General features: G+C 40.9%; 1 protein-coding gene across 13 annotated transcripts in view; it reads right to left on the bottom strand.

Moving 5' to 3' along the window:
* Window positions 1-628: 628 nt before the first annotated feature.
* nrcama (neuronal cell adhesion molecule a) overlaps window positions 629-15,377 on the bottom strand; it is a 37,340-nt gene continuing 22,591 nt past the window's right edge. For 3 of the 13 annotated variants that reach the window (XM_054800575.1, XM_054800574.1, XM_054800579.1), the window contains 18 exons: window positions 15,162-15,309; window positions 12,742-12,866; window positions 12,554-12,583; window positions 11,216-11,317; window positions 10,936-11,133; window positions 10,793-10,863; window positions 10,489-10,714; window positions 10,284-10,399; window positions 8,655-8,868; window positions 8,471-8,590; window positions 8,185-8,361; window positions 8,024-8,047; window positions 7,027-7,077; window positions 6,643-6,765; window positions 6,395-6,550; window positions 6,068-6,199; window positions 5,645-5,723; window positions 629-3,395 (listed from right to left, as the gene is read on the bottom strand). In XM_054800575.1, coding sequence (XP_054656550.1) covers window positions 3,161-3,395; window positions 5,645-5,723; window positions 6,068-6,199; window positions 6,395-6,550; window positions 6,643-6,765; window positions 7,027-7,077; window positions 8,024-8,047; window positions 8,185-8,361; window positions 8,471-8,590; window positions 8,655-8,868; window positions 10,284-10,399; window positions 10,489-10,714; window positions 10,793-10,863; window positions 10,936-11,133; window positions 11,216-11,317; window positions 12,554-12,583; window positions 12,742-12,866; window positions 15,162-15,309 — 2,327 coding nt within the window. In that variant the 3' untranslated portion in view covers window positions 629-3,160. The remainder of the gene's footprint in view (window positions 3,396-5,644; window positions 5,724-6,067; window positions 6,200-6,394; window positions 6,551-6,642; window positions 6,766-7,026; window positions 7,078-8,023; window positions 8,048-8,184; window positions 8,362-8,470; window positions 8,591-8,654; window positions 8,869-10,283; window positions 10,400-10,488; window positions 10,715-10,792; window positions 10,864-10,935; window positions 11,134-11,215; window positions 11,318-12,553; window positions 12,584-12,741; window positions 12,867-15,161; window positions 15,310-15,377) is intronic. The other 10 variants (XM_054800586.1, XM_054800576.1, XM_054800581.1 and 7 more) reach the window with 5 other exon arrangements.

Consider the following 15,377-nt stretch of genomic DNA (forward strand, 5'->3'; position numbering starts at 1 on the left):
CCTTCGATTTTGTCGTGAAGGTTCTTGGACTATCATTTTGTAATTGGTGTGATGCACCACCTATTCTAAAAACATGATTTTGTCCTTTACATGTCTAAAACAACGCTTTGTGAATCATCCTCCGTTTGTTATATAAATGATATTTGACTCAGAGATCCTTTATATAACAGAATGACCCCGTGGGTTGAAAACATGTCTTTGTGCATTGGTAATGATTTTTGTCAGATAAATAGATGTCAACATCCCCTGACAAAAAAAGTCTGACATTTGACGCAAAGATCCTTTATGACAAAAACATCCCGTTTGGCGGTTTACGGGTGGTCGTACTTCTACACTTTGGCCAGCAGAGGGTGTTGTTGTATATGTTACGGTATGTTCACATCAGTCTCACATCAGATCACTTGTTTTTAAAAGGTACGACTGCAAATATCCTTTATATGACATCATCATCCCGTTTTAAAAGGACTTACTATAGAAACGCCAAAGATCGTCTTTACAGATCACAAAAGACCCTTAATGTGACAAAATCCTCCAGTTTTTAAGGCTCCACTGCAAAATCAAACCGATCTTTGATTAGCATTTAGCATTTTTTTTCTCCTGAGATACCAGTGCATGGAGGAAACAATGGTTCCAATTTGAACTCCAACATTTATTATGATTCTGTTCTCATTTAAAATACAAAATATTCTTTTTTGTCATATTATATCGAGGATTAAACCATTTAACAGTCTCTCATGCTCTCACGTAATAGCTTCAACATGAACCAGAACAGTCAATAATATCATCATCATGTACGGGATAATGGTGTCACACTGCATTTCTGTCCATGCCTGCAAATTCTACTTGATGGAGCTTCCTGCTTTGAAATCATACATCCTGTGAGTGTGTGTGTGCATCGAATATATTTAAATAAACAATAAAAGGTGCATGAACAAGACGAGGTGTCACAAGAGCTCGGCCACAAGCAAAAAAAAACAAAAAAAACCCCTCTTTTCCAAGTTCACCTGACACACAAAGAAACCCCACAGCAAAGTGTATAATGCAGCCGCTCATGTCAAACTGTTATTTACAAAATAAAACACACGGAAAAGCTGACCTAAAAACTTGATGCAAGTTATGATAAATGGAGGAAAAGAAACGATTATTTTCTCTGAAGCGTGGGAGTAGAGCAGACGCTAATCCTGGAAGGTAACAACGCACGTTTGAACACATGCATGTGCACACTCATGCACCCACACACCCTGTAAACAGCACAACATGTTCAGCAGAAGACAATGTAGCAACCACCTCCCCCCACATTCAGCATAAGGAGCTTCTTCCCAATCCATCAAGTGCTACAAGTAAAGGGTTGACCCTTAACATTCCACGTTTTCATCCTTTGAAGTCATCTAGAAATGACTGACACGCCGCTCATTACATTAGGTACAGCTGCAGCCGTGCTAACTTATGCTACAGCTACACGAAGGATACCGTAAGTGTTCCAATTAACGCCTCCGTTCGTTTAACCGCAGTCTCCTTTTGTCGCCGAGTGCGTCTTCAAACAAAAGCCAAATAACCGCCGGGGTCTGCAATTTGTCAAAAACCATTAGCCTGAACAGCTGTAAGCCTGCTAGTTTATTATGAACTCCTCAAGATGGCTGCATTTGGAACATCATTCATAGTCAGCACCCACTACCTCTGCATGTGCTTTAAAACGTTGCTAGTCAGCGTGCTCCACTTGCTGTACTGCTCCTCACAAATAACGCTGGCTCAGCAGTTTGCGCCTCCCTGCTATTACAACATTGGTTCTGTTGCTTCTGCAACACACTCGCTAATTAATGTGTTCAAAGAGAGTTTTCTGCTTCTCATGCGCTTCAAATCATTGTTACATTTAAATATTTGGGTTCTATGTAATGAGTTTTCAAATTTTGGCAGAATCAAGCAGCTTTATCTACCTCTTCATGCGTTCTAAAATGTTCTGTGAGCTGCTTTGGTGTGAAACTCACACATGCTACACTGGCCGTATTGTTTACCATGAACTCATCCGCGCTATTAATGCTGGCTGAGTACTTTGCTCCTTACCACTGTATAACATTGGTTCTGTTGCCTATGCCACATAATTGCTAATTAATGTGGTCAAAGAGACCTTTTCGCTTTCTCATGTGCTCCAAATCATTATTAATGTAAAAAAATTGAGTTATACAGCATGAGTTTTCAAATTTTGCTATATCTACCTCTTCATACCCTTTAAAATGTTGCTCGTCATCTGCTTTTGTGTGCAACTCACACGTGTTACACTTCACCGTACTGTTGTTTGCAATGAACTCAACAGCGCTATTAATGCTGACTGAGCAGTTTTCTCCTTCCCGCTATTACAACATTGGTTCTGTTGCTGCTTTGTTTTGCAATATACTTTAATGACCGTGTGATCAAAGGCGCTTTATACTTTCTCATGCACTCCAAAATTATCACAAAAAATGGTTTACTAAATAGTTTTAAAATTTTGAAAATAACAGACTCATGAGTGGCCAGCATCCAGCAGCTTTATCTACCTCTTCATGCGCTTTAAAATGTTGCTCATCAGCTGCTTTGGTGTGAAACTCAGGTGTGTTACACTTGCCGTACTGTGTACAATGAACACACCAGTGCTATTAGTGCTGGCTGAGCAGTTTTCTCCTTACCGCGATTACAACATTGGTTCTCTCCAATTATCGCCTGCTTCCAGTTAGCAACCCGTGCTCTCTGCAGTTTAGGTAAATAATGGCGACAGCTATAATTAGAGCATTTACGGTATTTTAAACATTTGATGAATACTATAAAATATGATTGCCTCCATGCAGACAATGCGTAGGAGCCTGCAGGATGTGACCAAATAATGCGATGTGGTTGTACAGAAATGTAAGCAAAGGATATCAAATGGCACGCACGCACACACACACACGCACGCACGCATACACACACAGGGCCGACACTCCTGATACATTCCTTTTCTATATTGCTTCCTCTCAAGAGTCGCTCCTTCAGTCTCCACCGTCTGGATTGTGGTGTCCGTCTTTGCTAGCAGGAGGACAGGAGCTGGCGGCGGGTGCAAGGGAATGACGGTGGCCATCCTTGGTCGCCATGGTGACAACCGCCACGGCCCAAAGTTACGGTGCGCCACGGCAACCCCTTCCGGTGCGAGTTAGACAAAGGAGTTCATGGCGTTGACCGGCGACGGCGCCTCGGAGCTCTCGTTGCCTTCGTGCGTGTCCTTCTCCTTCTTGCCGCTGTACTGGCCGATGAAGGAGCCGTCCTCGTTGAATTGTCCGTCGCCGCCCTCGCCGTAGTCCACCAGGCTGTCGTCGCTCTCGTCGCGGCGCACCGTGCCGTTGGACGGCGTCCGGCTGCCCTTCAGCGGCTTGTGGTCCTCGGTGTCACTGTTAATAAAGCGCAGTTATTAACGGGAATGAAGTTGTTTACAAGGTGAGCTCTTTAACCCTGAAAGCTCACACAGGACACAGGCTGCTTCCTCTTTTGCTTTATCTTCTTTAGTCGGAATCTAAGGCCTGCGTCCTGCAGGGATCCAGGGTTAGCGACCAGTGCAGATTTATCAAAAGCGTGCTGTTAAGTTGTTCTTTTGTCTCCAGTCTTAACACTCGACATGCATTATTGCAAAATGCTGTTTTTCTTGTCAGTATGCCGCCAGTATGTCAATGCATTTCCTACGAAGAACAACCCAAGTTCAGTCCAGACTGTGCTAATTGTGGTTATGGTGTTGCTTTTTGCTACTGCCAGACAGGTAGTAGGGGTTGCATGAATACTAGCATGCTCGTGAAACATCTGCATCTCCTCTTACCTCTCCATAGACCTAAACCCACACCACCCCAAAAAACAGATCACAATGGAAGGTGAAAAACACTTCTGGAGGATGGACGTATTTCCTTTAATTCTAAGGATGTGGAAGCTAAATTAATATTCTACAACACTAAGGATATATCCACATGTATACGGGTATTTTACACAAATTCTCAAAAAAAAGCACGAGCAGGCTGTAATGCACATGACAAAGCACCTGGTGGCACTAACTATAAGGCCTTGGCAGCCTTATGACTCGCAATTGGAGGGATAAATGGATAAAGAAAAAAGGTAATTGGTTTACAAATGTAATATCGAAATAAAAAATAAAAAAATATTACATCCATAAAAAGTGAAAAATGGTGATTAAAGGACCAAAAAACAAAGCAAAATTGAGACCCACCCAGCTACAAACAGCCCAAATGGACAAATTTCACTCATAAAAAACAGTTGTTGGTGAACTTAAAAATCCAAAAGTCTCAAAAAGCAAAAGTAAAAGCAACATAAAAAAGACTTATGAACTTATCTTTGAAAAAAAAATACCCATATTATGTGGACATACCATACTAAAACAGGAGGGCGAGTGCTGGGAGCTGATTGGCTGATGCTGAAGAAGCAGGGCGGGGCTAATTGCATCAGTTGAAACATCATACTGCCATTAGGACATGAAAGACAACTAACTAGATAGACGTGTTTTAGGTTCTAAAACTAAATGGCAATAATTAGGCCTGTCACGATAAGCCAATTAACCGCACGATAGACAAAAACAAATTCGATAATTTTGCCGGTCTCGATAAATTGACATGTGCATGCGCGTTTGTTTTCCCTTCTCTCTCTCTCTACCAAACAGGCTGGTTGACAAGAGAGCTCAGCCTGTGCATCTCTCGCAACACCTGGGCACGTTGCTTCTATAGCGGAATGAACGGAGTGAGTGAACCATCCTGTCAGTCATTCAGTCTCTTTGTCCCAGTGATGACAGGTGCGCTACACGCTAGCGAGTGCACTACTTGCTAGTTGTGTGTGTCGTGTGCTACACGATGGAATACTTTCGTCGTGCCTGTTGTGTATAAAACACAGTCTGATGTCAATTTCAGCTTGTTTGCACATGGTCATTTTGTGACACAAAAAATTTTGTGACAAAGACAATGAAATAAATAATACAAAATAACATAACATAACATAGCATAACATGAGCTGACGTCTGCATTGACACACAATGTGAACTTCAGAGTATAATAGTATTTCCGAGTTATTTCTCCATTTTTTGTTCAATGTTCAGACAACAATGAAAGTGAAACTGATTCAAAACCAGAAATATTGTGACTGATTAAAGTGCAATTTTTGCTAAAAGACACAGAGTCCATTTTATTCTTTTTTTGTTTGTTTCATTTATTATGTTGTTTAATTTAAAAGTTTTTGACCTTCCAACTACAGCGTTAAATAATTCAATTCAAAACGAAAAAGTTGATTGCTTTTGATACGGTGTCCTCGCGTTATTACGCCATACATTATCATTACATGAATGAAAAAAAAGGTAAAAAAAAAATGTTAACAATAATATCGTTTATCGGCAATAATTTGTAGGAAAATTATTGTCCAACTAAATTTGTTATCGTGACAGTCCTGGCAATAATAAACAACATTAAATGGTTATTATTATTGTTACTATTTTAGGCTTTGTTTGGGATTGTGGCCTTGCCTCTGTGGAAGGTTTTGGGGGTCTCTGTTGCGTCGCACAATGCTCTATGATGTCATCAAGTCAGAAAGAGTGTAAAATAAGACAAATACAAACAACAGAACCATTTTTTATGCTTGTGTTTATGTCTCTCACCTGTATTCTCCGAATGTGCCATCATCCTCCTTCATGGGCTGGATCTCTGGGTCTTGGTGGGCTTCTTCTTTCTCTTTCACTATGGGAATGGTAAAGGTTTAGTTGACTGCCAATATACGTACAAGGTTACATTGCAAGACGGTTACACAATTCAACATGTCCAAAAAGGAGTAGGAAGAAGCAGAGCCAGTGTTTCCCATACATTCATTTATGTGGCCGCCCGACAAGAATACATTAGACTGCCACAAATACATATGACGATATAATAATAGATATACAGTAATTCCTCATTTATTGAGTTATAAGTTTATTTTATTAAGTTAATAGTTTATAGATGGCTTTTACCTAGGGGTTGAAACATGATTATGACCTCTGACTCCATGCTACCTAAAATTTCTGTCCTTGAAAGTCCCTATTGCATACCTGGATATTTGCCGCCCTTGTTCCTTTTGATGAAGCAGACAATGAGAAGCACCAGGATGAGGAGAGCGATGGCGCACATCAGTCCGATGAACCAGCCCTGGGTGGCGATGTCCACATGGCGACTGGGCACAGCTACAAACACACAAAAAGGTGGACTGTATTAAAAACACTCAAAGACTGATGCGTTTTAAAATGGGTTAATGCAATGATGGAGGCACAGTAAAGAACGTGGAAGGAAAATAAAAGGAATTTCTACGAGTGATGATCATGATGACATGCTTGAATGGAATAAAGACTTCATAACTACGCTGAGGCATGCCGCCTCACCTGGCACCGTAACCACCTCTTCATTGGTGCTGTGGAGCGTCGGCCCGGTCGGGTCTCGAGCTACCACGCGCACCCTATAGGACGTCCCTGGCTTTAAGCCTTTTAATACATGCGAGTGCGAGCCGTTTACCGACTCCTTTTTCCAGTCCTCTTTGCCTGAAAGTTGTGGATGGAGAGAGGAGAGATATTTACCACCCATACATGTTGGGTTATTTATTACATGCTGCAAATACTAAGCAAAGCCTTACTGTTTTCTACCATGTATTCCACATAAATGTTCTTATGGTGTCCAAAGTATTCCCAACTGATCACAGCACCCTCCTCGGACACTGACGTGTTAACCGTGCCAAAGACGGGGCCTACAGATGGTGCTAAGTACATAAAAAACAGCATTTATTCCAAAATTGTTGTGCAAAAAGTGTCATAGAACTGATGATTATTGTAGTGGAGTTACAAAAACTGGAAATATATCATTATAGCAATAACAGAAGTGCAAATAACATGTCATATTGCATTTCCTTCCTATCTAAGTGACCCCTCTAAACCAGCATTTTCCATTCATGTCCATTACAAGCTGCACTTTTTTGCAGCAGATTTAAAGTCAGACGTGTGACATAGGGAATGCATGGTACCCTTGTGAAGCGGGGGAGACTGAGTGATGGGGGTAGTTGGGTCTGTGGGGCCTGAAAGAGTGAGAGAGAAAGTTATACCGTCAACATGCTCAGCAAATGCTTCACTCGCATCCAGCAACAGCGCAGACGGCATTTGATTCACAATAGTCTAAAGTCATGCATGTAGTCTGGGGGTGTCCAAAGTGCAAACAGCAAAAACTAAAGCAAAAAAGCACAACGAAAAAAAAACCCGCTGAAATGTCGATACCAATAATAACAAACTATAATAATACAAACTAAAAAATATATATATATATATAGAGTATATATATATATATATATATATATATATATATATATATATATATATATATATATATATATATATATATATATATATATATATATATAAATAAAAATATCCAAGTGGACTTCCCACATCCTTTGATTTTTCAGAATGCGGCCATCAGGGGAAATAGTTTGGACACCCCTGATGTAGTCCATCTTTCTGAAGCTTATTTTTTTATCACACGCAGGAGCATCATGCATGTGACAAACTAGTAATTAGCGCACATGCATGCATTAAAAACAGAAACAGAGCTAAGTAATCGCATCCAACAACAGGGCAGACGTGCGGTCATCTCTATCTCAAGCTTAGAAATAAGCATCATGCATGTCACTACACATGAATGAATACATTGAAAACAGAAAAGGGTACAAGCTACAGTACATTGATGTTGCCATGGATGTCTGTGGTGTATTCCAACAAGTAATTTGTATGAAAGTTAATTGGAATATTTTAAAGCATGCAACTGCACAAAGATGGCTGACATGCTACGGGAATGTAGCCACATGAATGCATTTTGCCACAATATTAAAGCAGTTGGGTTACAGCCACAGAGCATTGCTTTTCATTTAAAATCCTACTAAATTATTGCACATACAGCATCAGGTCTACCCCCTAAAAACATGCAGTGGTATTAAAAAAATGAACTATGCAGGGACTTCCACTAGTTACCTTTGCCCACCTCTGCAGTGGGAGCTTCAGAGAGAAAGCAAAAAGAGACGGATAGTGTCGGCACAGGAGGTTGAGTGTGGTAGGACCGCATGTGACCGACACACACACACACACACACACACACACACACACACACACACTTTCCTGCACAGTTAACTCACTTGTTTCCATGGCGGTCGAGGCCTCTTTAGTGATGCTGGGCCCAGCTCCTTTGACCGTCTTTGCATTTAAGTCAAATTTGTACAGCACGCTAGAGTTCAGGTTGTCCAGAGTCACGGTTGTCTCGTTGACCGGAAAATCCATGATCTTGACAGGCCCAGTTTCTATGGTGGTGTTGACTGGGTGAATGACAGAAACATGAACCACATAAGACACATTTATACAGTTTTACATGTTTTTTCCCCCACTAAACTACAAATACGGACGCCGTGACGAGGCGGCTCGTACCTGGTTGGTATCTGAGAGTGTATCCAATGAGGCGTCCGTTGTTATTCAGCGGTGGGCCCCATTCCAGAGTGAAAGAATCCAAACTGGGGTTCACTTGTAGAAATGAAGGAGGGCCTGGAACTGAAACAGAACAAGAATCTTAATCCACGTACATAAAACCAAGCTAAATATCGGGTGTACACACCTCCCTCAGGTGTCTCAAACTGCTTATCTGGACTAGGGGGACCTTCCCCTTTGCTATTCAGGACCCTGATGAAGAGGTTGTACAAGCTGTAGGGTTGGAGGTCCGGCAGACGTCCCTTGGTCAGATTCCCGCTGAAGGTCAGAACCTGGTCTTGAGATTCTTGATCCGCTTCCTCCTCTGCCTCATGCAAGCCTCGCTCACGGCGGTAATATACCTGCCAGACACCATGCAGGGACCGTTAGAGGGTCATTAAAGGCTATCTTTTGATTACTTGAGTAGAACCTCAGGGAAGCAGTAGGAGGTTCCTTCAGGGTTATTTGGGAGAGTAGCTTCAGGGAACCATTCCGGATTCCTTATACTGTAGTTACTTAGCATAACATCCATGGAACCATCATATGTTCCCTAAAGAGTTGGTAGTTAGGGTATAACATTTGAGGTCCCTTAAAGATTATTTGAGATTACTTATTATTTAAAAAATTGACGTTATTTGGGATTTACTTGAATATAACTTCAGGGAGCCATTCAACGTTCCGTAAAGTTTATTTGAGGTTTAATGGAGTACAACATCTAGGGAACCATTAAAAGTTCCGCATAGGTGATTTGGGAGTTCCAAGCATATTACTTTCAGGGAACCATAAGAGGTTCCTTAAAGGTGACTTGGGTCTAACTTTCAGGGAAAAATCATAGGTTCTTTAAATGTCACTTGTGAGTTACTCGGGTATGAGATTCAGTGACGCATTAGAGGGTCCTTAAGCAGTATTTTGGAGTTACTTGATGTTAGAAAAATGTGCTATAAACTATTTCAAACACTGAAGTCAACATAATGTTCTTCATCAGTAGCCTTCCTCTGTGCTGTCTTATAATTTGATGATGTCTTCAACCTTCGTACATGCCAGCATTTGTTGGCATGTTCTAATAGTCCTTTGATAGGTCCCGAATAGCCTTCCCCTCCTTATAGCATTTTGAAAATATACACTTTCAGGGATCGGGAAGACCTGGGTTCGAATCTCCATGGGCATATCTGTGTAGAGTTTGCATGTTCTCCCTGTGCATGCGTGGGTTTTCTCCGGGTACTCCGGTTTCCTCCCACATTCCAAAAACATGCATGTCAACTGTTTCAACTGTTTCTCATTACATTACGCCTTTTTGCTGTTTTCTTTAAATGACTTTTTTAAGTCATGTCAAAATGTCAAAGAATCAAGCTGTCGGCCGAAAATGGACCCCAGGCTGCACTTTGGACACCCTTGCATCATAGGTTCCTGAGTATAACAATGAGGGGACCATTTAATGTTCTTATTTTACGGTTAATGTTTTTTGCACAAATAGCATAGTCATATTTAAAAACCTGCTCCAACATTTAAGCCGGACGAACATTGCAATACTTTGAGATCTCGTGATTTGTTGTACTGTAGGCTGACTTTATTATCTATTTGGTTACTGTGGCCCTGACACTTGTGTCTGGAAGCAACTCATCATTGTGTAACCACCTTGCTGTGCTTTTGCTGTCTCTATTAGGAATGTATGCTCAAGTGTCAGGGTTGAGTGTGACAGTCATTGGTGAATTATCCTTCACATGTCATGCAATAGCGTAAACAACCTTCACTCACACAAGGCCTCCCATTTTGTTACCTTGTATCCCTTTAGTTTCCCCCTGACTGAGTGAGACGACACTGGCTCCCAGTGCACTTCTGCTAGGGTGCTGTTGTGAACCATGACCAGAACGCCATCAGGGGCAGATAAAGGTACTGCCAGGGAACCAAAAAAGGAACCAGTTAGCAAAGGATCACAGGTCTTAACCAATCGCGTGAGAAACGACAAGAAAGATCTCACTCACAATCTTCCCCGGAGTAGCCAATGACTACTTCAGCTTCCGGCCCGTTGCCGTAGTCGTTCAGGGACTGGACCTTGATCTCGTAGGGCACAAAGATGGGAGTTCCGGACACGACCACCTGTGAGACGTTGGCCACTGTCCTGGAAGACCACTCTTGAGCCACGTCCTTCTGCCTCCATTGGACTTTGTATTCCAGACCAGGGCCGTTGGACTGCAGCCCTGTTAGTTTCTGGGGAAACATTTTATTGGACATCGATATGTTGCTAAAAATGAGCAGCTGTGAGGAGGCGAGGGTGCCTTTGCTTACTCTCCAGGAGATGACCAGGTTGCCAGGTTCTGTTCCTTCTCCCTGAACATCTGACGGATTATCATCAGGGGCTGAAAGACGACGAAAAACTCTGACTCTTTTGCTTTGAAGTATCTCAGTTTTTTAAATGTGTGAGGAGGTACCTGCAGGGTTGGTTCGGTATTGGCGTGACGCCTGGCTGGGCTGGCTGTAGCCCACCTGGTTCTTCGCCAGTACCCGGAAGGAGTAGTACACGTACGGCGAGAGGTCCAGGTGTGCCGTCGTGCTCGTACCAGGGACCTCTGTCATGTTGACCCAGACGTTTGGCTGGTGCAGCAAATCCTCGTATTGGATCAGAAACTCTTGAGAGAAAGAAAAGCAATACAACATTAATCTCCTGTTTAATTTACCAATGACACTGGTAGTCACATGCTCTTTTTTTACTTTGTGTAGGACTGTTGTTTTCATCTCCTGGGATCCAAGTGAGCTGAACACTCCTTTCAGTCTGGTCAGTGAGTTCCAGGTCAGTGGGCGGGTCGGGTTTCTCTGCAAAAAAAAAAACAAAAAACAAGAAACTCTTTAGAAACATTGTGAAAAGGAGCATTTGCTGGATTTTCTGTAGTTCACAGTGATGGCATCTGTTATTTTTAAATCAGGACATTTTAATTTGTTTAAAATGATTAAAATCATATTTATAATATATACATACACACATACATATATATATATACACGTATATACATATATATATATATATACACACACACATACATATATACATACATGTATATATATATATGTATATATATATATATACACACACATATATACACACACACACACATATATATATATATAACATATATAAATGTTGAATATATTAATGAATTTATTAGAAATGTTTTTATTTTTTTCAAATAATTTCATTTATATAATTTTTTTTATTTTAACTCAAATTAAAATTATTTAAATATTCAATTATTAAATATACATTTACAAATACATATTATCAAAAAATGTGAATTTTAAACAAATTAAAATAAGATATATAAGAATAACAATTTAAATAACACTGTATATGAATATATTATTACAAATGTGTAAAATATCTAAAAAGTCTTTGTATATGATAAAATCTAAAACATAATCTAATAAATAATATTATAATACAAATATAAGAATAAATACTAATAATTATATATATTATTATATTTAATAATAAATATAATGATAATATTATAATATATAATAAATCCAAAAATATTAGAATTTTAAACAAATGAATAAGATAAAATATCTTAAATGATTAAAAGGAAACATATGATTAAAAATGTGTGGAAAATCTATTTAAAAAAATATTACAATATGAATAGGATAAAATATGAAAAAATTACCAAAAACAAATATGATTTATTAAAATTGTGCAAATACTATATAATTAAAGAAATACAAGATATACATTATACAAACTGATTGTAAACTATAACCCTGGAATTGCTACTGTGGACAAAACATATCTGGTAAGATAAACTGCCAAGATGCTGCACTCACAGTGTACACAACATTAGGCACACATGCACAATATAATATTATCCGATACACAGTCTGGTGTTAATATAATATCACTGTATCAATATCCGTATATTAATATCATTGTGGTTGTTGTGGTCTTTTTGTAGCTGATATTAGAAACACCTCTCAGTGTAATGCAGACAATCAACAGAAATGACACGTTAGATGAAATGTGGGGTCACATGACTACACTGTAGACAGTTTGTTTACCGTAGACAATAGCTGGAGTAGGAGTAGCCTCTGAGACAGCAAGAATCAAAGAGTAGAGTACAAAAAAAGTTAGTACAAGTGACAGATATTTGAACCAGCAGAAGAAAAGCAGGAAAAATGTAAAAATAGAAGTTCCTGTTTTCCTTTCTACACTGACACAGAAAGTGGTAAACGAAGAGTAAGCGTACCGACAACAGTCAGCATGGCGCTGGCGGAGTCTTGGTCCAGGCTGGTGTTCATGATGCAGGTGTACGTGCCCTCATCTTCATCCGTCACATCTTTAATGGTCAGACTGTCTGTGTCCACCTCAAACCTAACAAATAGCAAACTCTGCGTCTGTGTAGGCTCTCAGTCGTACAGGAGTTGTCCATCGAGGAAAAGGCTTCTTGAGACGTCATCTGTACTTCTGTGTAGAAGGTGTCGGACGTTTCGCTCCTCATCCGAAGAGCTTCGTCAGCAAACTAATAAGTGCTGGTAGCTTAGGCCTTAAATACAGTAAGAGTGGGCGGAATAGGTGTGCCAACACCCTCCTCCTATTGGTTCGTTACACTAAGCCTGGGCGGAGCAGTGGTATAATCCTATCCTGTTATTCACACCTACGATAAAAGGGAAGTGTCGCTCCCTGAATTGGTTATGAACGACTCTGATACTGGCTTGTTAGCATCTATTGTTCTGGCTCGGCCCTGCCTTCACCTCATTTGCAAGACTAAGAGCTGTGGGTTTTGGTCTCAGTAACCTGCTGAACACAGGGTCCAAATTAAACCTCAAACCACCATTCCGATTCAATGATGGGTTCTGTTGTTTGACAAAAATAGCTTCCTTTACTCCTCTTTCAAACCATCTGTTTTCTTTGGCCAAAATCTTTACCTCGCTGTCCTGAAAAGAGTGATTGGTAGCTTTCAGGTGTAGATGTACTGCTGATTGAGGACCACTAGCATTGTCCCTGCGATGTTGATAAAGCCTTTTTTGGAGCATTTGCTTAGTTTCCCCAATGTAGTGCTCTTTGCATTCCTCATCTTTACAGTGGATGGAATAGACCACATTGCTCTGTTTCTGGTTTGGAGCCTTGTCTTTAGGATGCACTAATTTTTGTCTCAGGGTATTTACTGGTTTGAAATAGGTAGGAATTTTGTGTTGCCATAAGATCCTCTGGAGTTTTTCGGAGACCCCCGCTACATAAGGGACTACCACTCCTCTCCTTTTTGCTTCTGTGGGCTTTTGGGTTTCTTTCCCTACTCTCTTCTTTTGACATTTGTTAAAAGCCCACCGTGGGTACCCACAGGTTGAGAGCGCTCTCTGGACATGTTGTGTCTCCTTTTTCCTTCCCTCAGCACTAGTTGGTATTTGTTCCGCTCTATGTTGGAGGGTCCTAATAACCCCTAGTTTATGTTGTAGTGGATGGTTTGATTCAAAAAGCAGGTATTGGTCAGTGTGTGTGGCCTTTCTAAATACCTCTGTAAGTAGCTGTCTGTCCTTTCCTATAATTACCTTGCAGTCTAAGAAGGCTAGTTGGTTTTCTTTAGTGTCCTCGCGAGTAAATTTGATATTGGTGTCCACCGCATTGATGTGATCTGTGAAAGACTGAATTTCTTGTTTTTTGATTATGACAAAGGTGTCATCCACGTATCTAAACCAGTGCCTTGGTTTTGTCCCTGAGAAGGATGTGAGAGCCTGTTTCTCCATCTCTTCCATGTACAGATTCGCCACTATGGGTGAGACTGGTGAGCCCATAGCACAACCATGAATTTGTCTGTAGAATTTCCCTCTAAACTGAAAATATGTGGTGTTAAGGCAAATTTCCAGTAATTGGCAGATGTGGTCAGCACTAAGTTTTGTTCTCCGATGCAGAGTTGAGTCCTCGAGCAGTCTCTTCCTCACCACCGAGACTGCTGCTGAGGTGGGGACAGATGTGAAAAGTGAAGTCACATCATAAGACACCAAAGTTTCCTCTGGCTCCAATCTGAGGTCTTTGATGCTCGCCACAAACCCTTTTGTGTTCTCTATATGATGATCAGTGTTGCCTACCAATGGGGATAAGACTGTTTTTACATATTTCGCTACATTGTACGTGGTAGAGTCAATGCTACAGACAATGGGTCTGAGGGGAAACCCTTCCTTGTGGATTTTTGGAAGGCCATAGATACATGGTGTAGCCTCCCCAGGGTATAACCTATGATACATCTGTCTGTCAATTAGTTCTTCCTTCTCTAACTTTTGGAGACAGTGTATGATTTCTTTCTTATACCTACTGGATGGGTCCCTTTTAAGTTGCTCATATGTGTTGGCATCACTAATTAGACTTGTTATTTTTCCTTCGTAGTCCACTGTGTTGAGAACCACTGTGCATCTGCCCTTATCAGCTGGTAAGATGGTGATGCTCTCATCTTTCTGCAGAGCCGCTAATGCTTTCCTCTCACCTAACGTGATATTGGACGGTGGTGGTTTGGCACTACTGAGAAGGGCCGATATTCTCAGACGAAGGTCCCCTGCCTCTGTTCTAGAAACTACACAGAAGTACAGATGACGTCTCAAGAAGCCTTTTCCTAAATAGCAAACTCGATGATTTTAACTCATTTGCCTTTCCTTTTAGGCCATATGGTCAATGTACCTCTCGTCGTCGGGCAGCTCGCCGTTGTTTTTGAGCCAGGTCATTGTGGGGATGAGGGAGGGGTCGTGTTTGACTTTACACTCAAAAATGGCGCTCATGCCCCTCTGCACCACTTTGTATTCAGGCTGCTTAAGGATGCGCGTGGGTTCTGGAAGACCGAAGGGGTTTGTATTCTTACATAAATAGACAAGCACCTTTTGCACCAAATACCAGGGC

This window comes from Dunckerocampus dactyliophorus, chromosome 15, assembly GCF_027744805.1.
Source record: "Dunckerocampus dactyliophorus isolate RoL2022-P2 chromosome 15, RoL_Ddac_1.1, whole genome shotgun sequence".
In the NCBI taxonomy this organism is placed as follows: domain Eukaryota; kingdom Metazoa; phylum Chordata; class Actinopteri; order Syngnathiformes; family Syngnathidae; genus Dunckerocampus; species Dunckerocampus dactyliophorus.